This window comes from Lissotriton vulgaris, chromosome 5 (assembly GCF_964263255.1).
Source record: "Lissotriton vulgaris chromosome 5, aLisVul1.2, whole genome shotgun sequence".
In the NCBI taxonomy this organism is placed as follows: domain Eukaryota; kingdom Metazoa; phylum Chordata; class Amphibia; order Caudata; family Salamandridae; genus Lissotriton; species Lissotriton vulgaris.
In genome coordinates this window covers 324663104-324690560 of record NC_141693.1, presented here as the reverse complement: position 1 = coordinate 324690560, position 27457 = coordinate 324663104, and the positions used below count along the sequence as shown (strand labels likewise).

Genomic DNA, 27457 nt, shown 5'->3' with positions numbered 1-27457 from the left:
GAATTATTTAGTGTTCAGTGTACGTTTTTCTAGATTGTAAAAATGTAACACTCTTTTGGGCATCCCACCTGATTTACCTGCCTCCTAGTGAATGGTTTGATGTTGATGGCAATATCATAACAGAATAGTTCAGTTACCCATGAGTTCCCTATAGATCATCTTCTTGTCATGGTTTGTGAGTTTTTCCAATATTCACCTGGCATAGACACTCTTCACAAGGGGCATTTCTGCACAAGCCCAATCAGGATGCGGTCTGCGATCGATAACTTACGACCGCTTGGAGAGTTTGACTACAGCTGCAATACCGTAACGGTGGCAAATTGAGACAAATGTCAATAACAACTACAATAAAAATGTATTCAGCTGGATGCCATAGGGGAGTCATTCTGCCTGCTTTTCTGAATAAGATGTGCATAACGTGTGCCAAACAATGAGTTGTGATAAATATGTGGACATGTATGTCAGAAGTGGAGATTTCCAGGTAACTCCAAAATCTTTCTTGATCTTTTTTGTTTTCACGTTCCCAGGATGCTCAGCTGGACATTATGGTCCCAACTGTGATCGGACATGTACCTGCAAGAACGGCGGGCAGTGTGAGACCAATACAGGAACATGCCAGTGTCCAGAAGGCTACCTCGGAGCAGACTGTAGTGTGGGTGAGTCCTGTTCTTCCATGAAATGCAGCATTGTTTGATGTTACCTAAACTGCAATCAACCAGTCATGGTCTTTAACCCCTTCGCTGCGGCGGCTATTCCGCCGCAGCGCTAAAGGGGCGGGGCGGCCGCGCGGCCGCCGCATGCTGGTGACAGAACCGCTCCGTCACCAGCTACAGTTGAGCTGTGCTGGTGACGGAGCGGTTCCGTCATGACCCGCCCCGCTCTTTAGAACGCCCGCGCAGGCGCGAAATCAGCGCCGCGCAGGCGCGGCGGCCGGGCCATGACGGAACCGCTCCGTCATCAGCACAGCTCAACTGTAGCTGATGACGGAGCGATTCCGTCATCAGCATGGAAGGGGTTAAATTGAAGTGGAAATGAAAAAAATAATTTCCTCATGATCTTCAAGACACACATATAGCCCTAGAATGACCGCCCTAGATTGTAGAGACATTGAAATAGAAGAGAAGCAATACATTGAGTTGGACGCAGCGCTTGTGGATGGCCGAGGAGAAGTTGCAGACTTACCCATTGATGCAGATGCTAGAGATTGATTTGTTTTTGAAAGATGAAATACTTAAAAGACCCCATCTAGCCACGAGCCCAAGACCCAGTGGCTACAGCCAGTGCCAGCTAAGGTTTCCTGCTAGCATGTCTTATCCTCTGCACCTCAAAGTGTCTTCCACCTTGTCATAATTTTATCTACTCTGGGGCCAGGTAATATATAAATTCTATATGGTAGGAAAGGTAACAGTCGCATGAGGACAAAGAAGCTAGTACTCAGCAGTTAATTTTATCAAGATGGTGGGGTTATAGGGTGGTGCCGTGGTCAATGGGAAGTATTTTAATTTATATGTGTGTTGTCAGTGTTGTGAGGGCACAAAATGGCGGAGAGAAAAAATGGATGGTCAGCAGTGGGACTGCATTGGATGCCTTTGCCTTAACATTGAGAACTGGTATTTGTTTTCTAAACAGAATTAAACACTAAAGACAGGCAGCGTGCCATTCATCACTGGATAATAAATGTAAGAACCATGCCCTGTGACTAGGAAATGACACCGGCACATTCTGAAATTGAGTGGCGAACAAGAAACAGTGTCTTCTGTGATTAGAGTGCCAAAAACTAAAACAGCAACCATAAAAAAGATGAAATCATGCTTTAATTATTTTTTTCAGGTTAGCATCCCGAACAAGGGCCTTGTTCACGTTCAGGCAGTTTCCATTTGGGTAGCCATGTTGACCCGAGGGCCATACACTACACTTAATTTATTGTCTGGTCTATCAGGGGAACTGCTATGTGCTCAAATGAGAGCTCAACTCCCATTTATTTATAAATGAGCACATAATACATTAGCTCTCGCTAAATGCAGATGCTATTTATATGTTTGTGTTCTTGTGCAATTTAATTGCAAGTGGTATTTTCCTACTCATCTCCATACCACCACTAGTCATATTTTCGCAATGATTTCTGCTGCCTCTTTCATTGTCTTCTCTTTCCGCAGCATGCCCCGCCGGTCGCTTTGGTAAAGACTGTGCCCATGTCTGCTCCTGCAATGGAGCCCCATGCCACCCAGTGACTGGTGGCTGCATCTGTTCGGCTGGAAGAACTGGCTTGAATTGTGAACATGGTAAGTATTGTTCACTACAATAAAAAGCAAGCAAGGGGAGAGGATGTGGCCCAATGGCTAGAGCGGTTGACCTTGAAGCTGGGGAACTGGGTTTGAGCAGTCGCGCTGGTCTCGCAAACAAGCAGTGGGACGGGGCGGTGAGGGCGGGAGAATTTTGTTCTTTAAAAAAATCACTTACCTGTCGGCCGTCCAGCAAACTGGTTGTCCACAGTCTCTCTTCAGTCTTATTTCTGGCTTCTGCTGGAACAGGAAGCAGAATTGGCTCTCTTGAGCCAATCACAACACTGAAATGCAGCGTTGTGATTGGTAAGTACCCAGGCTCCCCTAAGCCAATTACAACGTGTTGTGATTGGTCTGAGCCCTGTGGTTCGGTGCTCAGATGGGAAATGGAAGCCTGGGCATGTTCTCCACCTAGGCTATAATGCAGCCTTGGTGCAGAACATGCTAATTGTGCATGAATGGGCACTTAGGAGGGTGTCACCACTCCTCCCCCCTCCAGAGCCCAACCCCGCCCGCAAAACTGCCCCAGCACAGAAAAATAAAATGATAATAACATGATGTTGTTATTATTTTAACCCCTTCGGTGCTGATGACGAACCCCAGCCGTCATGCACTACGGTGCTCGTGTGCTCATGACGGCTGGGGTTCGTCACGGCCCGCCCCTGTTCGTGCTGTTTACAGCACACCAGGGGAATCGCGGCCGCATCAAAGGGGTTAATTTTCCTTTTTTGCAATGCTGAAAGGCAGAGGGGTGATGCTCCTCCCCAGCCCCTGGGTTCGAGCCTTGGCAGGTACCCTCGACATTCTGTGATTCTGGGCAAATCACTCCCCGTGCCTAACAAAATGAATATGTCCCTCTGTAACGCACCTGGTGCTCATGTAAAGCACTCTGATACCTTCGGGTCGAGTTTGAACTATATAAAACTTCCACACACAAAAAATAAAGCATTGACAAAGTCAATACATGTGGCTTGATCTGTGTAAAGAGCTCCACCAAAAGTTACCCTGGGTGAGATGCCTTAACTGGGAAGAGGGTAAAAGTAGTAGTCAGAAAGGGAAAAGAGAGAAAAGGTAGCACTCCTTGGGGTTGTATAGCCAATCCAAAGCACCATCGCTACAGGGGAGGAAGGAGTTGGGACATAACAAAGGGAAGGGACAGCAGATAATTTACTGCCTCTAGTCCTTCTGTGCACCTCATGAGGAGGAAAACCTGAGCCAGCCTTGTGCATACTCCTCAAAACTATGAGTTCTGTTTTTTACTAACACCTCTGCCGAAGGAGCTCAAATAAATTGTACTGCTCTAGAGTGAGTTCTAAGATAGGACGACGGCCACTTTTTCCCAGATTGACCAAGTCCTGTCTGAATATCTAGGGCAGGGGTCTCCAAACCGGTCCTGGAGGGCCGGATCCATGCCAGATTTTTTGGATATCCCCATTGAGATACATGTAGTTATTTTAAAAATCTGGCATGGATCCGGCCCTCCAGGACCGGTTTGGAGACCCCTGATCTAGGGTCTGGACAGCATGCTTTCTTGCGCACAGAGAGGTTGAGGATAGAATGTTGCCCATTGGGAGCTTAGTGTCCATGTTCAATGTCCGCCTCTGGAACGGTCCATGGCTTTCATTGACCCACAAGACAGTAGTTCCCTTGGCAAAGAGAGCTTTCCCGTTCATTCCCACTAGGTTTGCCAGCCATCTGCCGGCAGTCAATTCCAATATCTGCAAGAGGTGGCAGTCACCCCACCTCATCTTCTGCTCTGATTGCTGCATCTTAAATTACTTACATGTTATGTTTGTTTTGTTTCACCGCTCTTTGAAAAACAGAGTTTCAAGCAGTAGCTGCAACTGCTAGTTGACCGGAATTAACTTCCACTTCTGCCAGAACCTGATCAATACCTCATCTGTGCACTATTCCAGTGCTCACCAACACTTACATTGACCTGTGTCTTTGTTGTCTGAATGTCTTTTAGTGGCTCATATTAGTTATCATATTTCTGCAAAAATACCTTCAGATGGTTGATTTGTGATTATTAATTTACCTTTCCAACATATCCTTATTGTATTTTTCATCTTCCTTCACCTCTCTGCCCTTCAGCTCTGCCAAGATGGATTTTCATTCTGTACCTTCTTTCCACTTCATTGGGTGTATCTAGATGCACCCTGTGATCACCACATCACAGAAGCAGAATTGTGAGATTAGTTTATTTCCTGCTTTTCCAGAGAAACCGCATGTCAGCTCAGAGCATATTCTACCAATAGGGGCTGTAGCATGACCAATGTCAACTTCTGTCCCCCTCACTACATCTTCTAACCAATCAAAGCCCGATTGTCTGCAGTGTTAGAGTCTGTGGCATTACCTAAGCCTTTTTATGTATGGACCCCTCTTCTTTCAGTGTGCTCAAGCAACCAGTATGGCACCAATTGTCAGCAGAGCTGTTCCTGCAGGAACGGCGGTGTCTGCAGTCCAGTGGACGGATCATGCTCCTGTGGCCTGGGATGGACAGGGCCAACCTGTAACCTTGGTAAGCTAAATGTTCTCCTCTTTTAAACTTTGAGGTACTTTTGTTGTTTTGGTTTAGATGCCATGACTTTCTAACCAATACCTGGTTGACTTGCCTGCCTTAAGACAGAAACACACCTCCCACATCGCAATGTGTGTCACAGTCTGTCTTCATCATGAATCTCAGTGAAACCTCCATTACTTTTTCTGTGGTCATAGACAATCTAAAATAAGATAGATATTACTAGTTCACAAGTTGTTGGGACATTAACACAAGTTGTGATCCATCAAATTTGCATGAAGTCAATAACAACTACCTTGGTCATGAGGATTAAACCTCGAGTCTGCATAAACCGTTTTGCCTGTTTATGTGATAATATTTGAGCACACTTTACCAGAGCATGGAGGGAAACTTTTGGTGTTAAACAATTTTCCTTATTAGGTATGCATGCATATGATGGGGCATTCCATTCTCATTTGAGTTAATCTGAAAAGTATAGCTGGTTATTAATGAGTATCTGTGACCTCCATGGTAGGGAAAGAAACACATGTACACAAGGCAGAAATTTATGTATTAATCCCATAAAGAACAAAACACAATTTCTTCGGTCACTTGGTACACAAGGGGCCCGATTCACAGAATGAATTTAAGACTCAATCCTAAACTTACTACTGTTTTGGTATTCACAGATTGCACTTCCTACTTTTGGTATTCACAGAATGAACTTACTACTTTTGGCATTCACAGAATGCACTTACTACTTTTGGTATATTTGGTATATAGTTCATTTTGTGAATCGGGCCCACTGTTATTATTTTTTTTTTACGCCACATAAGACAATACGATGCATTAGTATGTGAGCGATATGCAGCTCTGTCTCAAAGAATAGTCCTCTTTGAATAGGGAACCGTCAAGACACTGCTTTGCCACAATATCTTGCAAGAAAGGGATATATTTAGAACTGATTCCCACAAACAAAACGGAGTTTTTTCTTCTCAACAGAGGCAAGCTGCAACTATAGATTAAGAACAGGCTCAATAATATACAATCTGCATGTTTCTTATGCACCCTTCACAAAAGTCCAATTCTTAGGCTTCCAAATCGAATTGACCTTTCAAGGATCAGCCGATGTAGCTGGGCTATCATAGTAGCAGATCAGTCTCTTCTGCAAGATAAAAGCACTTACCTTCCATGGAAATTTGCACGCCCAGGTTCTCACACACTGATGGGGACATTCCTTGTTCACAGGGATCCTATACCTCTACCCCATACAGCATTAAAAGCCATCATGCATTTAAAATTGGGCCACAATTAATTTTCACAGTACCCAGGGGCATATTACCAAGCTATAGCGATAATTATCGCTAAGCTTGGTTAGCGGGCAAAATAATATCGCCGAGCTTCGCCTATTTTTATCACTTAGGAGCCTTGATATTATCAAGGTTTATCTCCTAAGCGATAAAAATCGGCCGAAATGCATGAATATCGCTGTAAAGTCAGCGATATTCATGCATTACCGAGCAAATGCTCTTAGCCATGTTATCCACCTACCATTGGATAACATGGCTAAGAACAGCTCAGGCCAGGCGTTAGCTTTGGAAGATAATCGCGCTTAGCTCGATTATTTCCAAAAGGTGGTAATAGGAGATAAAGATGTAAGCAACTGTTTCCAGTCGCTAATATCTAGGCACGCCCACTTTGCGTGTCATTAGCTATAATTATCATTGACATGCAAAGTGAGCACCTAAATGCCCGCTATCTCCTACTAGCTGTCGCTAACTGGTGTTAGCGACAGCTAGGTAATAGGGCGATACAATTATCGCCGCTTTAGCGGGAAAAATTCCCGCTAAAGCGGCAATAAAGTACTCAGAGGAAAACCTCTAACTGGTCATATCTATCCCGCACTAAGCACCAAATCAGATGATTATAGAAAGTATACTAGAAATTAGCATGAGAAGAAAAATTGAAGGTACAAAGATACACCTTCTCCTCCTTTGTAACCTCATTATAGAATGAGATTCTCATCAATTTCAAATTAGTGCTTTCAGTCTTTAATATAACATTGGTGCTTTAGCTCTCCAACTCCTTGCTGATTCCACATGTGTTTTCTCATGAAAATGCCTTTCTTTGAATGTTGTGATACAATACACTACATCTTCAGTCCTGTTGCTTCACTCTTTTTGTAATAGCTTCACCACTGCTCATCTTGTACTTTTCCTCATACGTGGTGGCATATTAGCAAGGACGATATCGCCGCTTTAGCTGGACTTTTTCCCGCTAAAGCAGCGATATTTTTATCGCCCTATTAGCAAGCTGTCGCTAACAGCAGTTAGCGGCAGCTTATAGGCGATAGCTACAAGTTTGGGGCTCGCTTTGCATGTCAGCAATATTTATCGCTAATGACATGCAAAGTGGGCGTGCCCAACCTGTTGGCAACTGAAAGCAGTCGCTAACACCGCTATCGCCTATTAGAAAGGCAGGCGAAGCGATTAAAAAAATCCCACTAAGCGTGAATATCGCCAGAACCTAACGCCTGCTCAGACCATGACTTAACCTGTATATCCAATGGGAGGTGGATATTCAGGTTAAGTCCCCATTAGCGATAATGCCTGAATATCGCTGGATTTTCAGCGATATTCACGCATTGAGCCGCTATCGCCCGATATTTTATCGCTTTGGAGATAATCGTTGCTAATAGCACGTTATCTCTGCGATAATATGCGGCGATAGGCGGCTATAAAAAATGCGCTAAGAGCATTTAGCAATAATTATCGCTATTTGTTGCTAATATGCCCCGTAGTTCTTTTATTCATCCCTCCTGTTCCCTCTAACCTGCCTGGGCAGTATCATACCATTACCTTTAACCTACTTGGGCAGGACCATACCATTTCCTGTAATCTTCAAAGGCAGAAGCATACCTTTACCTGTAACCTGCTGCCCACAAATAAAATAAAATATATTGCCTTGCTCTTTGTACTTTGAGTAAATAGTATGTATTTCTCATAGAATGTCCTGCTGGAAAGTATGGTCCAGACTGCAAGCAGGAGTGTGCCTGCAACAATAATGCAAGTTGCGACCGAGTAACTGGAGCCTGCAACTGCACCCAAGGGTTTTATGGACCTTCTTGCCAACATGGTAAGTTTTCCCTTCACTCATTCTTAGTTAACAAAAGGCAGAATGTCAGTATAGAAATGCATGTTCATTGAGGGACATTTATTTAGCATGCCATTCCAAAACAGCAGTCGCAGTATGCAGCTTTTTGTAACATCCTTGTTTGTGTATGGCATGTAAATGCACTCCTTTAGAACGTCGAACCTCAGTAACATTGCCATGTAACGTTGGTGAAATTTATAGTCTTTGCATATATCTTTTGATATATATATATATATCTATATCTATTTTTATATATATATATATCTTTCCAACAAGGTTGCCCCCTAGAAGAAGTCGCACAGGTAAGGGTTACTGCATCAAACAGTCACAGGCAGCAGGAAATGCAGTAAGCAGCAGGCATCCCAGAAAGCCAAACGCGTTTCAAGCATCTAACGTGCTCTTGATCACTGGCACGCAAACGCGTTTGGCAATATTGGTGTGCTGAAACCAGGCTGATGTACTCCTTGGATTAAACGAATTAACACGCTGTGGTGTGGCTTCACCGTTTGTGGGCAACTCGTGTTTGGAATATATATATATATATATATATATATATATATATATATATATATATATATATATATATGTATATATATAGATAGATAGATAGATAGATAGATAGATAGATAGATAGATAGATAGATAGATAGATAGATAGATAGATAGATATAGAGGTATATATTTAAATTCACTTAAAAAACCAGTGAAATTCAGCAGTTATGGTTAGCTAAGCTTACCTTAACTTATGCCCCCGTAATGCACTTCTTATGACCTCACATATTACATCACTAATGACATGAGGAAGCTTAAATATATATTATTTAAAGAGAGGGACCCCATCCCTCAGGGTCCAGCCATGTCTCCTGGATGCCCTGGAGCTCACCCAGGGAACCCAGTGTACAGAATCAGGACCGCGGGGGAGACTCAAGGCCCCAGTGAACCGAGCCGGCTTGCTGCCTCCTGTGGTAGCCGGCACTGCTATTGCACACAGGGAGCTGCTGCAAATGCAGCTACTTGTATGCAAGAGCAAAAGTTCCATCTCTTTCCCTGCCCGCATGTGTGCGCACAGTGAAAAAACTGAAACGTCTGCTTCCAGAAGGTGGGAGCACTTTGACAGCTCCCGCCCACTGGAGCCAAAGTGTTTGCTTTTGCTTGGCGGGAGTTGTCACAACTCCTGCAAAGCAGAAGCAAACAGCTATGTCCTGAGGTGGGCACCCCAAGACATAGCAGGACCGGCCCGAGTGGTGGCCGTCCCCCGGGCCATGTATAGCTCCAGAAGGGGGGATGCATCCTCCCCTTCTTTAATTTTCAGAGTCGACCCCGGGGAGGTGGTGTTCCCTGGGGCCCTATGTGGCCCCTCTCCCATTGTTTAAAAAAATCTTTGGTCCCAGGGAGGTGGTGGTCCCTGGTACCTGGGGTGATCTGTGGTCCCCACATTAGATGTTAATTAGCCCCTGGGAGCTCTAAGTCCCCGGGGCTGGGGGTGGGTACAACCCCACCCCATCAATGTTGTGGTGGTCCCCAGGGCAAATAGAGTCACAGGAGGGGAGGCCTGTGAGACCCCCTCCTCTCTTATAGATAAAGCCCTGGCTAGGTGCCCTTGGGGCCTAGCCCACCGGGGCTTTTTTCCAAAACAAGCACAGGAGCCCATGCTTTTTTTTGTTTCCCCTCCAGAGTCACAGTTCTGCTGCAATTTTTGGTGAAATCTTTTTTTAAAATACTGTTTTGTCCTAGGGGGGGGGGGGCACAACCAGAATTAAGATGTCAGGGTATTCTTACCCCTTTACTTTAAAAATAAATAAATTCTGGGATTGGGGACTGGGCTGAAGCCGCTTCCCAAGATGGCTGACAATACTTCCTGCTTGAAGTGTTGCCAAACAATCAGATCTCAGCACAAGATCAGAAAGGTTAGCAGAGCCTACACGTCCCTAGATATAAAACTTAGATTTCTTTCAATAAGTCAAAAACTCCTGAATGGATTAACACCAAATACCAAAAAGCACTCTTTCTAGATTAAGAGCTAGCTTTCTGCCAAATGTACTATAATTCCGTCCAGCGCTTTGAGCTGTAGTCGTGTTCAAAATACCATTGGGAACTAACATGGGAAACACACTTTTTTTTCACCCCACTTTTTCTCGGCCCCCAAATGACAGATTGCCCTGACACTGCTCTGGGGCCTTTACAGGTTTTGGGAGTGGGGCCACATGGCTCCCCTTCCCCTTCATTTAAATCTCTGGCCTAGGGATGGGCTCCCAGGGGCCTCTTAGAGACTTGGGAAGGTGGGCAGGCGCTCCCCCTAAATTGAAAATGTGCCGGCCCATGGGCCCCGGTATTTCTGTTTACACACGTGGAAGGCCCAGTGGGTTGGGACATCCCTACCCTGTCCCCAATGTCTTCTTTTTGTTTGCGTTTTTTTAGGATTTGGGATTGAGTCCCAAGATGGCTGCTGCCACATTGCTGTTGATGTGGTGGTAGCCAATCAGATCTTTCCAAAAGATCTGTCGGCTCGTGGCGTGAAATATATAATGTTGTTGAGCCTTAACTCCTCAAAATCTACTTAACGGATGTACAACAAAAAGCACTCTTTTTGGACTGAGATCTAGCTTTCTGCCAAATTTTGTGTAAATCCTTTCAGCAGTTTGAGCTGTCTAAAGTTCCTATGGAAAAGTGAATGAGGAACACACATTTTGGGACCCCATTTTTTTTCGTCCCCACTTGATGGACTCCCAAAAAAACTTTCCATTTAGGAGCTGAGGTGAAAACATTTTTTGGGGAAAGTTTAGTCAGGTCTGCCTTTCCATAGGAAATGCCTATTTTGTTTTACTAATAATTTTGGTGCCGTTTGACAAATCTCCACGAAACATTCCCAAAATATGTTCTTTTTTGCCTATTTTGTACATGGAAAGGATTGGAGTGAATAGTCAAGGGGGGGGCAAAAAAGAAAGGGGGTCCCAAAACACAAAATCTCCATGTATTTTCCATAGACTTTTGTAAGAACTGTTAACTCAAAAATGGCTGAATGTTCAACAGTGATGTCATGAATGTTATCATAAAACGTGTAACATATGATGTAATATGTGAGGTCATAAGCATTGTATGGCGGGCACAAGGTATAGCTAGCTCAGCTAACTATAACTGGTGAATTTCTGTTTTTTATTTTAGTTCAAAACATTACGTCGTCGTTGACATTTTCACCTAACTATCATGTCACTTTAACCTTTTGTTTTTTCAGTGAATACCTCACTTCACCTTTGTTTTTTTATTGAGTATATATTTATGAAAAAAACAAGGTTAAAGAGACGTTATAGTTAGGTATGGTAAGAATATCTAACTTTGCATTGTCATCAATGGTGTCATTTAAAATTTAGCATTGATGTTATCAATGGTGTCATAGAACATATCATGAGTGACGTAATATGTGAGGTCATAAGCAGTGCATGGCAAGGATGCAAGTTATAGTTACTTTAGGGCACGAGTTGTAGTTACTTGAGATAATTATACCTAGTGAATTTCAGTGATTTTGATTGTTTATAATATTATGTTTTTCACCTAACTATAACATTCCTTTAACCTTACCTTCTTTCAGTGAATAGCCAAGGTTTTTTAATGCAAAGTTAAATATTCTTACCATACCAAACCATAACGTCACTTTAACCATTGTTTTTTCAGTGAATGTCTAGTTTTTTTAACGTTTAATATTTTATTACCATAAACTACGCCAACTCCATGTCAAGCCTAACATCTAACTCCTTACGGGCAGACAACCACCGCCACACATGCCCTTCGGCCATGTGCATTGTGAGGTTGGCCGTGGGGCCTGGCCACAACCTCAGGCCTTACACAGCCTTCCACTGCGCAGAGCATGGAGTTACGCTTGATAATCTATTGTTACAATATAAAGGGTGCCATTTTGAGTAAGGCTCACCTACTGACTTTGTCAAAGTGCCCAAAGTGCCAGCACACCAAAATTCAAAAATGGGCACATTGGGGTGTGTGTGTGTGTGTGTATGTGTATGTGTATATATATATATATATATATATATATATATATATATATATATATATATATATATATATATATATATATATATATATATATATGTATATGTATATATATATATATATATATATATATATATATATCGATTCAAGGTGCCCCAAAGCAAAGGGAGACGCGACTCCAGGAGGAAAAGAAAACCATTTCTTTTATTCAGCACAATCACGCCAGCAGCCCTTGTCTTTATAAGTTCCTGACGCGTTTCACTGCACCTGCAGCTTTTTCATAAGGGGAGGGGCACAGGCAGGGATCCGGTTCAATTATTTAACAGTTCATTACCCACTTGAATGCTGGGATTTGAAGTTCAAAATCTTCCCTATAGGTAGGGTCCGTTTCCTTGTCACATTTCTTTATCAGCCCCAATATTATAAAAGTTCTTGGCCCTCCAGTGGGCTCAAAGGCTGGTTGCGTGATTCCAATAAAGCCATCCTCTCGCCGACCGGCTGTGAAGGGTCACAGCTTCGCAGACCCGGTTTCAAGTTCCAGGCGGTGCTTCTCCCGCGGCACGGAGCCTGCCGCAGTAAATCGATTCAAGGTGCCCCAAAGCAAAGGGAGACGCGACTCCAGGAGGAAAAGAAAACCATTTCTTTTATTCAGCACAATCACGCCAGCAGCCCTTGTCTTTATAAGTTCCTGACGCGTTTCGCTGCACCTGCAGCTTTTTCATAAGGGGAGGGGCACAGGCAGGGATCCGGTTCAATTATTTAACAGTTCATTACCCACTTGAATGCTGGGATTTGAAGTTCAAAATCTTCCCTATAGGTAGGGTCCGTTTCCTTGTCACATTTCTTTATCAGCCCCAATATTATAAAAGTTCTTGGCCCTCCAGTGGGCTCAAAGGCTGGTTGCGTGATTCCAATAAAGCCATCCTTTCGCCGACCGGCTGTGAAGGGTCACAGCTTCGCAGACCCGGTTTCAAGTTCCAGGCGGTGCTTCTCCCGCGGCACGGAGCCTGCCGCAGTAAATCGATTCAAGGTGCCCCAAAGCAAAGGGAGACGCGACTCCAGGAGGAAAAGAAAACCATTTCTTTTATTCAGCACAATCACGCCAGCAGCCCTTGTCTTTATAAGTTCCTGACGCGTTTCGCTGCACCTGCAGCATTTTCATAAGGGGAGGGGCACAGGCAGGGATCCGGTTCAATTATTTAACAGTTCATTACCCACTTGAATGCTGGGATTTGAAGTTCAAAATCTTCCCTATAGGTAGGGTCCGTTTCCTTGTCACATTTCTTTATCAGCCCCAATATTATAAAAGTTCTTGGCCCTCCAGTGGGCTCAAAGGCTGGTTGCGTGATTCCAATAAAGCCATCCTCTCGCCGACCGGCTGTGAAGGGTCACAGCTTCGCAGACCAAGAACTTTTATAATATTGGGGCTGATAAAGAAATGTGACAAGGAAACGGACCCTACCTATAGGGAAGATTTTGAACTTCAAATCCCAGCATTCAAGTGGGTAATGAACTGTTAAATAATTGAACCGGATCCCTGCCTGTGCCCCTCCCCTTATGAAAAAGCTGCAGGTGCAGCGAAACGCGTCAGGAACTTATAAAGACAAGGGCTGCTGGCGTGATTGTGCTGAATAAAAGAAATGGTTTTCTTTTCCTCCTGGAGTCGCGTCTCCCTTTGCTTTGGGGCACCTTGAATCGATATATATATATATATATATATATATATATATATATATATATATATATATATATATATATATATATATATATATATATATATATATATATATATATATATATATATATATATATATATATACACATACACATACACACACACACACACACCCCAATGTGCCCATTTTTTAATTTTGGTGTGCTGGCACTTTGGGCACTTTGACAAAGTCAGTAGGTGAGCCTTACTCAAAATGGCACCCTTTATATTGTAACAATAGATTATCAAGCGTAACTCCATGCTCTGCGCAGTGGAAGGCTGTGTAAGGCCTGAGGTTGTGGCCAGGCCCCACGGCCAACCTCACAATGCACATGGCCGAAGGGCATGTGTGGCGGTGGTTGTCTGCCCGTAAGGAGTTAGATGTTAGGCTTGACATGGAGTTGGCGTAGTTTATGGTAATAAAATATTAAACGTTAAAAAAACTAGACATTCACTGAAAAAACAATGGTTAAAGTGACGTTATGGTTTGGTATGGTAAGAATATTTAACTTTGCATTTTGTCGCTCCAGGTTGTCCACCTCTTGAGTGGCACACAAGCAGCAGCTTGATTTATGTGTAGGTGAGGACGGGGATCCGCTTGTAGATGCCGCTCCGTAATGGATCTGCCCGACGCGTTTCGAAGCTCCATCTGCTTCTCTTCAGGGGCTTTAACGGAAGCGGTGTGCGCACCCGCTGACACACTTCTTCAATTTCCATATGACACACCCGCCGATGGGAGGCTCCGATGAGACTGTGAATTATGGGAAGTGTGGTGCGGAAAGCACACAATCAAGTCCTGTATGGACCCCACAAGTGGGCCCGTGCTCGATCCCATGTACGGCTGCTGTTTCACTTCCGTGGCCCCCAAGGATAACGAGGTGGTGCATACTCCGCGGCTGAACTGCCGCGTGTAAATTGTCGCTCCAGGTTGTCCACCTCTTGAGTAGCACACGAGCAGCAGCTTGATTTAGATGTAGGTGAGGACGGGGATCCACTTGTAGATGCCGCTCCGTAATGGATCTGCCTGACTCGTTTCGCAGCTCCATCTGCTTCTCTTCAGGGGCTTTAACGGAAGCGGTGTGCGCACCCGCTGACACACTTCTCCAATTTCCATATGACACACCCGCCGATGGGAGGCTCCGATGAGACTATGCATTATGGGAAGTGTGGTGCAGAAAGAGGAATAAACGAGGAGAAATTAACATATTTACCCTTCTCAGGTCTCCCCTGTATTTTTACTCATTCCCAGGTCTACCACTCATGGTAAATTTGAGAATGGTCAAAATCAATGGGTGGATGCATGGGAACACCTACGCTCCACTCATGGAACGCCTCCCTGGAGCAGAGTAACGCAAGGCAGCACCTTGCGCTGTCTTGTGTTATTCCACGTTTACGAAGCACCGCAGGGCCATGCAAGGTGGCCTTGCGTTGCTTAGTAAATCTGATTTAGTTTTAAGTTGCCCAGGTGTTACCTTGCATGACTCGAAGGAAACACAATAATATGATAAATCTCACTCTGAATGTGAGTTAGAGTGGTATAATCTAGAGAGAGTGCAGAAATCAGAGCAAGTTATCATTCTGAAAACCTATCGACTCCCAGAATGGTGCTACATGAATGCGGCTGACCACGCAGCATGTACAAACACTTGCTAATAGTGTTATCTTGTGGAATATTGTAATTCATATGTTATTACCTGAAGCTCTAACATAATGTAAGCTTCCTTCCGAATTGCTCTTCCTATCTTTTGTTTTACGTGGCTCCCTAAAACTTTACAATCCGCAATAAATTCCTTTGCAATAGTCAATTTGTCAAACATAATACTGTGATATAAAAAGTATAATAATAAGAAACTCAGTGTAAAAACGAAAGAAGGAGAAATATTATTAAAAAGTTTTGTTAATCTCAATTAATTCAATTCAATAACGATATAAAAATGAATTCCATTTAAAAGAACATCAGATTAACGGTATTCTGAAATACAATCTTTAAATCAACAATATTATTCAATGCATGAACGACATATGTAAAACCAAATAAAAACTAAAAGTGGCATAAAATGAATCTTCTTCGACGCACATTTCGGCGCAGTTGCGCCTTCGTCAGGAATTGCCACAAAATTACTTCAAAAAGTATATTGATTGGCCTTCTGCCGGGCAAAGACCAATACTCTTACTTTGATATACTGAATGGATTTCAATCCTTAGTTTCTGCTTTGCAGACACGTGTGTGTATTTTTTAATTTCTATTTTCTGATGTTTCTTAAAAAATTTTACTTACCTTATCTAAATTAAAATTAGCGTGGCCTTAATATATGGATGTCCACAAAGATGACACACATCCGTTATGTAGGATAAAGTTCCTATTTGGCGGTGCACCTCCATAGGCGATTTATCGTCTGAAATGGCCACGAGCGTCTGGAGCGTAACGCTTCTTTCACCCTACTGCATGAAGTGCTAAACATCTTCTCCCATGTTGATCAATTTGTACTTCCCATCAGTTAGATGTCGCATCACTACCATCTGATAGGATTTTTGTTGGGGGTGAATGGGGTTTGACGAATGGGCGAGGATCGGACATCACGTGGTGTACCCTGCAATTCCCCACTTGAGTTTTCTTGTCTACAATTTTGAGACTAGAGCCAGAGAATGGGCCTGACATGTATGAAAGTGAGGTTTTATACAACACAGAAAACATTTTCACTTTTTTAGCATGAATCTCTAAAGATTCACTCCTATCATCTTGCTGTCTTCATTGCATAAATCTCACTTCAAGAAGCAATGTGTCATGATTAGTATCATGCTTTCTAACTGGATCATGTTGAAATCACTGTAAAAAAAAGAATTATTTTGAGTGCCTAGTCTATTTTTACTGAATGCCCAGTATCTGTTCTTTTGTATATATTTTCCAGCCTGCCCTTCGGGTTTCTATGGATTCAACTGTCAAGAGCAGTGTGACTGTGAAAATGGAGCAACGTGTGACCATGTGACTGGCCAGTGCCTGTGTCCCTCTGGATTCTATGGGGAATACTGTGAAAAGGGTAAAATTATAAACCACATTCCTATTGATAGAGTGCATTGAAGCAGCAGTTGATAAATGCATATAGAGATTGATGGATTATAATATGATTAATATGTGTAGATGTAATAAACATAATGAAAGTAAGGGGAAATTAATGAAATGATGAATTTATGTTTTCATGATACGTAATAGAAGAATGTCCATGTTCACTTAAACAGACTGATAGCAAATTGGACATATGCATAAATGCATAGATGACTCAATGTGTGGGATGATGGAACTATAGAAGCAAATATTGATTAACCAATAAAGTAACAGCCTGTCTTAAAGCTTGGCTTTCTATCTGAGCAGCTCTCACCCCTTTCTGATAATACCCAATCCTTGCAAAATAAGGAAAGCTTCATTTCTGTTGGGATATGCATAAGGATGCATAGATCTGTTCATTATATAGCCAGGTCAGGTAGCTCAGTGGACTAATGGGTGCACTGCAGAGGGCTGTGTTTGACCTTATGGTCACAGGTTCAAGTCCTGGCAGGTCCACTAAGCCTTTCACTCATCTGAGGTCAATAAAATGAGTACCATTGAGTTGGGTAAGAATGAACATCTGTTATTTAAAGCCAAGCGACCTCATTGGGGTGAACGTGCACTTTACAAATACACATGTTATGTTATTATTTGTGATTTTCAAAGGTAACATTCATACACTAGTGGGAAATTTGGTCCTCTAAATTAGAGTTTGACTGACAAGTTACTTCAGAACAAACGGGGCGGAATAATCCATCCAGCAAACTCTAAATCAAGCCTTAAGACTTTTGTAGTTTTTCTGGTGTATGCCTCTCTACACTAACACTTTGAAAAAAGATTATTCACTGAATCGAAAATCTGCGCATATAGGTTATGGCAGATATTGAGTTGCACATTTTTCTCCTAGTTTCATGTGAAGAAATACCTTCCTCTACTTTCCCACATGTATTGCACTATTAAAATACAACAGTGTGTGGGTATTCCCCACACCTGCAAAGCACCTCCCACTCTATACTCACTGGAATAACGTATTTTCGACCCCATCACACATATACAAAAGTAGAAACTGTGGTCACGCATCAGAGTTTGCCTAGGGGTAAATGCCCACTGTAACCTGAAAAATCCATAGCTCCTGAGTCTCTGAGCTAGAATCTTTAACTGATGATTGCAGAAAATCCTTTTTTGCCCACACAAGTGTGACTTGTGTAAGCAGAGAGGTGGACTGGGAATCGGACCATAAGAAACGTTGATGAATCTGAGCTTAAATGTATAAATATCTTCATTAGATGCAAGGTAATAGTTTTATAGAAAAGGGTTATTTTGCCTGGGAGTTTCACTGTGACTTAGCGGGGGACTTAGGGAAAATTATTTAGAGTATTCTAATGTGCTTTGTAGTAGTGAACAACCTTTACAACAAAACTTTTACAACGCACTACCATTACAACGCGGTCATTACAACGCAAACCATTACAATGCATTGCGCTGGGGGGCGCTCTAGGATAGGGAATAAGTTTAATTTACTATCCAATACCTTCCCTAGTGTCCACGGGGACTGGTGTTGGAATAGTAAATTAAACTTTTCACTATCCAGCACTCCAAAGCGCTATGCGCTGTAATGGATTGCGATGTAAAAAACGCGTTTTAAAGGCAGGCGTTGTAATAGCCTGCGTTGTAATGTCATACATCCCTTTGTAGTTTGTGATGAACTGTGAAATGCAGAGTGACTGTGCTCTCCTGGCAGTGCACTGACCTGGTGTGTCCTTGCCCACTAATATTGTACATTTGGCACTGCACAGGCTGCTTCTACTGCATGTTAGAGAAGAAGACATGCATGGTCGAGTCAAATCCACTTCTAGCCTTTCTGAGGTACCTTTTAAAACATCTCTAGAATTTATGTCTGGCAGAATGTTCATTCTGTGTTATTGTGTCTACCACCTCTGAAGAAGCCATATGATTTCGAGAGGGATACACCGACCTGTCTCTGAAAGTAGCATACTTAAGATTTGTATTAATATGCTTTTTATCATATCAGGATGTGAAGATGGGATGTTTGGGGACAAGTGTCAGAAGTCATGTGACTGTGAAGGAGATGCCCCCTGCAACCCAATCTCAGGCGTATGCTTCTGTCCTCCTGGAAAAACTGGACTTAAATGCGACATTGGTAAATAATATGAATAGATCCATGTACTAAGAAAGAGCATGTGTAGGGCTGATTGGGGAAAAAAGTGATGTGCATGCATCTTTAAAAAAGAAAGGTATTTACATACCAGAAATATGTCATGTTGCCATGGTTACATGTTCTGAATGGGAGACTGTTTCTAAATGGTGAATTCAGTATGGGGTACTAATGTAAACCAACTGGAGATCAAGCCTACTTTATATTTAACCCTGGGCATAGTATGCGTAGTGGGGCTACGCGAAGCTACGCAAAGTGGGCGAGAAACTACGCCCACCTTCGCACTTCGCGTAGCCCCACCACGCGCCGCATGCCCCCCTCCCCTACATAGCTAATTTAAGTATATGCGCAAATAAAAATAAATAAAAGGCACTTATCTTATCCGCTGCGTCCCGGGCACCCTCTGCTCGTTCACGCCGCCGTCTTGATAACCAGTGCGCATGCGCGGCTGCCCGCGCATGCGCATTTCTTGCGAGAAATGCGCATGCGCGGGCGGCCGCGCATGCCCATTGGTTATCAAGACGGTGGCGTGAACGAGCAGAGGGAGCCCCGGGACGCAGCGGATAAGATAAGTGCCTTTTATTTATTTTTATTTGCGCATATACTTAAATTAGCTATGTTCGGGAGGGCGGGAGGGAGGCGGGTGGCGGGCAACTTCGCTACGCCCACGGAGTGGGCGGAGTGTTGCCTGCTACGCCTACTTTGCAAAGGGCGAAGTAGGCAACACTACGCCCACTTCGTGGGCCTAGCGAAGTCCTTCGCCCAGGGTTATTTATATTGCACAGAGTTCAAATGATGACCTGGCTTACCACCCAAATTCTAGGTTCTAAATTAAAAACTGTTGAACATCTGTCCATTCTGCATGGTCGCCCTGGACTTTGCACATTTTAATGAACCCTATATTTTTGCTGATTTTAGAACTGTGTGTACTTTACCCCTGCTAACCAGTAGAAAGTGCCTGTGCTCCCCCTTTAAGCATGGACAAATTGGCAGGTTCTTCATTGGTATATTTTAAAATGTACCCAAGGCCTGTGTGTTAAATGTCACTAGTGGATTGTTGCACCTATTGTGCCATCCACGACAACGGAAATGCGAACATGGCCTTAGGCATACCAGTGTACCCTGAGTGTAGCTGTGTATAAGCTGCATTGCAATTTGTCAAAATAAACCCTTTTGACAGGTCAAAACCTTTTTTTTAAATATTTAGAAGTCACACCTATTGACGCCTAATTGCCTATTTAGCTGGGAGCATAGTATTTAAAAGGAGATGAAGGAATTGTATGTTAAACATGCCATTACATAAAAAGAACCCTCAAAAGCTATTCTTACTGGAGCATAGAAACACACTGGGCTACATTATTACATCTAATAATGCTAATATATGTTAGTGAGCAATTGGAAAATAATTAACTATTTTAATAGTTATTAAAAATCAAATTCAATGGTGAAGTCAGATTTTTGATTAATATTAATGAAAGGGTACTTTTAGAAGATTTCCTTTTACCTGCCTAAAGTCTCGGAAGACCCATTTGCATTTGCTCTCCGTTTTCTGCCAGCCAGTAAATAGCATTTGAATAGGTGTGAAAGGGTGTGAAATGCCTCCGAGGAGCAAACAAAAGGCTCACTTGAATGGCCAGAATTTACCCCTATGAACCTGATAGAGTATGCAGGGTGGGGCCATCCTGATTGACAGGTCTACTGAGGTGTTATGTATTACACTTAAGATGCATTTCAAAGAATAAAAAGAGGATATGATATTTCTTGTATCTCTGCTGTCTGGTTGCTGGAAACCCCTGCTTTGTTCTACCAAACTTCAGTCTCTAAATGTATTGTGGGTACAATGACAGCCCCAAACTGGCTTTTAGTGCTATATGTAGGAGGAAAATAGGGTTACCACCATAGCACACTCCCTACACACACCCCAGCCCCCATAGCCCATGCTAATGAGCCCACAGGAGCACTCCCAGCCCTCATTGCCCACATTTATGAGCCTGCAGGGGCTAGATCTCAAGCAGTGTCCAGAGTACGGAGCAATATGTCCCCTTCCAGCTTGACCCAATTAGAGGCGGTGGACAGGCAGGCAGAGAGGGAGTTGAAGCTGAAACTGGTTACCCTAGCCTTTGAGCAAAAGAAGGCTGCAGCGTCCCTGGAGGAGAAAAATGAGACTGTGAAAGAAAAAGAATGTTGATGGTACATGAGAGAAGCCATAGAGAGGTGGACTTGAACGATAAGAGTTACTCTGAGTCCAGTGATAACAGTGGCAGTGACAATGAAGTGCATAGGAGAGATAAAAGAGTCCACATTCATAAAGATTGGTGCCTATCTATGTGCTGTGGGTTGGCATAGATAAATGGTTTGTAGCATATGGGGTGGCCTTACATATGCTTAGAGTCCAAGAGGAGGGCTAGTGGGCATATCTGTGGAAACACATGCCCACTGGGGATAGGGTAGGAGGAATACCTTATTGGCCCTCGAAATATCTGACTGGATGAAGTATGCCGCCATGAGGAAAGCCCTTATTACTAAGTTTGATTTGACCCCTGAGAAGTATTGCCTGGAGTTCAGCAATAGTCAGAAGAGGTTGCATGGGGGGATTTTGAGGATTCTTCTATTAAGGCACTTGATGGTCGGGTGAAAGGCTGTACTAATGTGTTTATTAAGGGGAACAGTCATTGGTTTACAGAGTTGTGCCAGCTCCTGATAGACTCCAAACTCACTGTGCCTAGAGAAATTGTCAGAGAAGCTTGCCTCTGGATCAGAGTGTTTGAAAAGGTACCCGGGAGTGACCACAGGAAAGGTGGTACATGTTCTGCTTCGCAGAGTACCCCATATGCTCTCCCTCCGTGTTGCTGCACACACCCGCATTGTTAAGTGCTGACTGCGCCATATCATTTTATTTTTTACTTTGTCAGTTTTTTCCCATGTTATACAGCAGTGCAGCAACGTATCTGCTAGTAAAAAAAAACACTATGAAGCAGCCAACAGGTCAAGTGTTGCTTTAATTCAAAACATCTAATGTCCAATAAGATGGTATGATCAGTGGTGTCAAAGGCTGCAGAGAAGTCGAGCAGAACAAGAGACCCAGCCTCTTTGTGGTTCAATATCTTGTGAAGATGATCCAATACTGAGGTAAAGACTGACTCAATACTATGGCAACACCTAAAGCTTCCTAGAGGTGGTTAAAGGAGTTTTTCAATTTCTTCAAATATTTTGAGTTGCCAAACAGCCAATTTGTCCATCAATTTGCAAAAAAAGGCGCCCCATCACTTTCCTCTACCAAGGTGAAATTCATCAAAGGTCTTCTCCAAACATTTCCTCCTTAAACAAAAAGACAGACTTGGTGCCCCTGGAGAAGGCTGGAAATACAATGCACCTCCAACTCATTAGCCAGTGCTTGTTTCAGATATTAAGGTGGCTCAGCTTTAACAAGTCTATGGCTGTTTTCAATCTTGTTTTGCTGGACTCAGATATTGCGACATTGACATTGACTGCCAAGAGTTCCCAGTTTGAAAACAAGGAATAATTTAAGCAAGTGAATCTATGTAAAATACCAGTGCTGACGAGCTATTGGTACGGGTAAGTAGCTATTTATTCTCATTAGTTAACAAAACAAAATTTAGCAAGGGGTTCATATTTTCAGTGATTTTAATACTGCCTGTTCTCAAGGTGCTAGTCTAATGAATGGACACTATAGCAAGAGGTGGCAGCCCAAACTTTCACAACCATTTGATGCCTGTTTGGATGAAGACAGTTCAGTGGCATTAGGTTCCTATCGTTAAGCAATGGGAGAAAAATTAGATACATCTCTCAAAAGGGACTATATAGCTTTTGGTGACTTCCAGTGATGGTGTAGAGCTATCTGGAAACGTTCATGGGTCAAACTGACTGGAAGTTATTGAAATTCTTTTGAGTCTGAGTGGAACTAGGCCTTCAGCTTGGATCACAAAATGAACAATTTGTGGTTTTCCTTTCCTTGTGTTCTCAGTGGTGTAATTGCTCAGGGTAAGGTGTATCTGAGAATTCCTTCTCCATAGTAGCAGGTGATGGTTAAAAATCCTTTGCCAGTGGGTTCCTACAGACTGGGAGCTACTTTTCCGAGGTGAGCCGGGATCCAGGGCAAAGGCATTCGAGCATTCATATGGTGCCCTGATCCCTGAAAGTATTTAAGACCAGCAAGCCCCTTGTGTCCACTGATAGCATCAAAGCCAACATAATCAGGGATGGACAATATTTGTGTCCATCGGAGAGCCACAGCTGAGGATAGCTATAGAAAAGAATTGGGAAGGAAATTTCAAATTATTTTCTGCTATTAGAGAGGCTAAGGAAGCCCGCCAGTATGAGTCTTAGTCTTGGAATGTTTCTCCACTATCGCTTAACCCTCCCTCAAGAAGTGTCTCTAGTTTCTGTAGGCAGATGGACAAGCAGTCTTAGACTACTGCAGGCTCCTCTTGCTGGTGGAGCACTTTTATTACAGGTGGCTCTTAAGCTGTTGGGAAGTTAGTCCTTTAGGCACACCGTCAATTACCTTGGTCTCCGCTAGGAAGGGAATGAGGCATGGCGGTTAGGTCTCATGTTATGAAGATGTCGCCCAAAGATCCTACAGGTCAACTTATTGTCATCAGATTCCTATTTCACCAGACTCAGAGGTCCAAGATGTATTTGATTTCCTGAAACAGTCCAGAGGCTTAGGCTTCATTCAGGGCAGGTGCTTTCTTTAAAATTTGTGGTAGGGTCAAAGCCAAGTTACTGGCTTTTCCCTCAGCTTGGCACAGAGGAATTAGTTTCTGAAGGAGTTCAGGCTGAGAGAATGTTGTGTATTTAATCACAGAAGCTGGACAGTGAGAGCACCACTCTTACATGCAGTAGGATGGGAAGATGGACTCGGGCAACAAGGTCCAAATGACTCTTGTGGATTTCTGAGGGAGCATTAATGATTTCAGATCATAAAAAGAAGGTAGAGTGTAACCTTGAGAGATCACCCTCTCTCCTCTCATGCATACTCTCATAGCCATACGTCCCCTTGGAGAACAACATAAGAGTCTACAACCTGGCTATTCCAGCTCAGTAGTGCCACCAACGAGAATGATCGTCAAAACTTGCTAGCTATGTTACAGCCTAGTGTGTTAAAAAGAATAGTACCGGGGTTGCTCCCCAATCGGGTAGAGCTTATTTTTGCCTGGTAGCGCCATTGAACTGGCACCTGAATGTTCCCAGGTCAGTAATGCTAGACACAGATAAAGTCAGAACTAGAAAAGGCAACAACTTGTAGCATATTACAACTGGACCAGGACCATTTTCCATTGATCACTAAACTGACACCTTGAATCCTCATATTAAATCACTTCAACATCTCCCTTCTAGCAGATTGAAATTGTTGGCTGTGGTAACTGTTATATAAGCAGATGATGCATACAGTAAGCCAATGTTTGCTTTATCATGGTAGAACGAAATAGAATTTTGATATCTTCTTTAACCCCTTCGATGCTGATGACGAGCTCAGCTCGTCATCAGCTACGGTGCTCGTATGCTGATGACGAGCTGAGCTCGTCATGTAACGCGGGTTTTCGAAAAACCCAGCACACAGCGGGAAAACCGCTAGCGCGCAGGGGTTAAAAAGACATTCCTCTAAAGTTTTGAGTACGCTCTTGTCTCTTGTATAACGTTCAGAAGATTTTTTTCTGTTGAACTCGGATTGTTCACAGGTGAACTGGCCTATTAGGAAAATGTGATTTCTTGATCAAATTGCTTGCCCTGCTAGAATGGATTTTATTTATTTATTTTATTCTTGATATGCCGTGATCAAAAACCTGTACAGCGGTAGACAGGCGCATTAAGAGTGTTAATAATAAACCGTTCATGTCAGAGGTGCATTGTGGATGATCATGAATTTCTGTAATTTTTTTTTATCAATTCCAAAAACTGTTTCTGCGAATTTTAAGACCAACAATCCAGGAAAGATTTCAGATTTCGATTGTAGTGCTAAGTTTTGTAATGTTAGCGGTGACCAAAAGAGAATTGCTGATAAGTGTGCTATATTCAGGATCTCGTGAGCACAACCCTCCAGCCTGTAATGACAGAACAACAAAATTAATTATGCTTCTCTTTGAAAAAAATTAAAGATTTCTTTTGATTGTGATCACTTAATTTTCTGAAGTAATTTTTTGATTTGCATTTTAATAAAGCCCAACTCACACAGACGCATTTAGTGTTGTGCAACATCATTCGCGTTCATTAGTGAATACCACATTTGCATGGCTTGTGACTGCTTCATGTATGAGAATAATTTTCTTAAATATTTCATTCTCACTGCCTAATCACATAACTGCTTTCTAACTCTCCCAGACTGCAGAGTGAACCGCTACGGCCCCAACTGCACCCTCCGCTGCGACTGCACTGGGAATTCTCAGTGTAACCCTCGGAATGGACAATGCACCTGCTTGGACGGACGCGTAGGAGCAACTTGTCAAGAAGGTAGGGTGTTCCAAGCGTCATGGTGTCATGTTCCTGAAGATCACCACGTTTTGCATCTATCTCCTGCTTCTAGAACTTAGAAAGAATTAAGGGGCATATTATCGAGAACGGCGTTAAAATTTATCGCCTGTTTAGTGGCAGAAAACTGCTGCTAAAGCGGCGATAATGGGCTTGATAATATGTCCTGGAGAATTCCAATACAAGCCCATGTTCTGGTGTGAACATGGGCTTCTATTGGAATTCTCCTGGGCATATTATCAAGCCCATTATCGCCGCTTTAGCGGCAGTTTTTTACCGCTAAAGCAGTGATAATTTTTAACGCCGCTCTAGATAATATGCCCCTACGATCTGTATTTACTAACCTTTCATGCAACGCAGTGGAGCAGGGGAACTATCTTTGCTGCACTGCAGGAGAGAGAGAGAGAGAGAGAGGGAGAGAGTGCAGAAATGTGCCATATTTACAAAGAGATGGAAAACCTTTGCTCCCTCCTTGCACTGGTGCACTTGAGGCAGTCTAGCTCCAATGCTGGTACCCTTGTGCTACAATGAAAGGGCGCCTGCATTGTGGTCAGAGTAGTTTCTGTGCAGGAAGAGATACCTTCTTGCACAAAACCTACTCTCAGAGGCTTATTTCTCTTTGGTTGTGTGCTGTAGAACTCAGCACTCATGCAAACAGGAAGTTACCAGGAGAAACTACAGTATTTCTGCTCATAACGCCAGCCTCGGCGACGTACCATTTTGTTGCAAACTCAAGTTTACAGACTTTAGATAATCTGGGTTTGGGTCAAATCTATTGGAGGATGCACAGGAAAGTTCATGCTATACCCATGTAACGCCACCTTGAAGCAAGGTAATGTACGGCACTTACATTAGTTGGCGTTTACGCTGCTTAGTAAAACCCAAAAAACATTTTGAGTCGGACTGCATCAAAAAAGTGTCAAAACCTGACTCAAAATGCTAGTAAGTGTGTGGTATCAACAAAAGGAAGGAGCTTAAGACTTGCTGCATATAGGGCAGCTCAGGATTCCTTTTGGATAAAGAAAACCACAATATTTCACAATGCTGACTCAGATTGTCTTCTTATCATTTCTGGCCCAATGCACTTGTATATTTTTAGGCTGATGTGCAGCTGTGATTACCCAACTCTTTGTGACTGCAAAGCAGCTGAGTCTTTCCTTCTTCGAACAGACCTGCACACATATTTGTGGTGCTGTATGCAGATGGCATGCAGATGTTTTTTGAGATGCTAGTGGCAAATAACTCCTAGGCCCGGAAATTGGACAGATGTCTGGTGTGAGTAATAGAAACTATACAAGAAGAGTGGCCAGGAGCTGGATCCAATCAAGATGGGGGAATCTGTAGAGCGCCTGAAGGCAAACTCAGAGGATAGCTACTGTAGCCCTGGACAATGTCAGGACTTAGGTAGTTTAAAATTAATTAAGTAAAAATGATTGGATTCTGAAATATTCAAGAATTTTTATGCAGCCCAGACTATGTTAGTGTAAGTGCATACCGTGCGCATCCATGTTTGCATCACCTAGGTGGTGTCTGGCTAAAATACAAACTTAGAGCAAATCTGTGCTGGACATCCAGGTAAAAACTTTCAAGTATAATCAGTTAGCGAAGAGAAAAGAATCACGGATTATTTAATATTGTATACGTTCATTATGAAAAACATCTGTTTGACCGGGGGAGAGAACAAGGGAACATTGCTGTAGGTAAAAAGCAGCTGTGTGATACAAACTGTATTTATTAATTAATTAATGTATTTATGTGATGTATTTATTTATATAGCGCTTAGCGTTTTTTGATATGATGCAGACCCATGCCTCGTGTTGCTCCTACCACTCTGACAGTATTGGTATTACTGTCAAGGCATAAGCATTACTTTACCAAGCATGGGAAACCCCCAGTGGTATCAGCACTGCTTTCATTTTAACAGTACCTCTTCCCAGAATAGGCCAGAGTGGCAGAAATCTAAAAGAGTCTGAAGCATGCTCCATTTAATAGTTTTTCAGTGTTCTCTGCTTAAGTAACTTCTCTAGCTCCTCTTCAGATGTGTCTCTCTAGTACTATGAAGGTGTACCAGACAAATTTAATGCAGATGGTCGTCCAA

General features: G+C 42.9%; 1 protein-coding gene across 2 annotated transcripts in view; it reads left to right on the top strand.

The window, feature by feature from the left end:
• MEGF6 (multiple EGF like domains 6) overlaps positions 1-27457 on the top strand; it is a 1305820-nt gene that overhangs the window by 1263331 nt on the left and 15032 nt on the right. For both annotated transcript variants that reach the window (XM_086921560.1, XM_086921561.1), the window contains 7 exons: positions 528-656; positions 2157-2282; positions 4675-4803; positions 7789-7917; positions 16561-16689; positions 18727-18855; positions 25213-25341. In XM_086921560.1, the coding sequence (XP_086777686.1) occupies positions 528-656; positions 2157-2282; positions 4675-4803; positions 7789-7917; positions 16561-16689; positions 18727-18855; positions 25213-25341 (900 nt within the window). The remainder of the gene's footprint in view (positions 1-527; positions 657-2156; positions 2283-4674; positions 4804-7788; positions 7918-16560; positions 16690-18726; positions 18856-25212; positions 25342-27457) is intronic.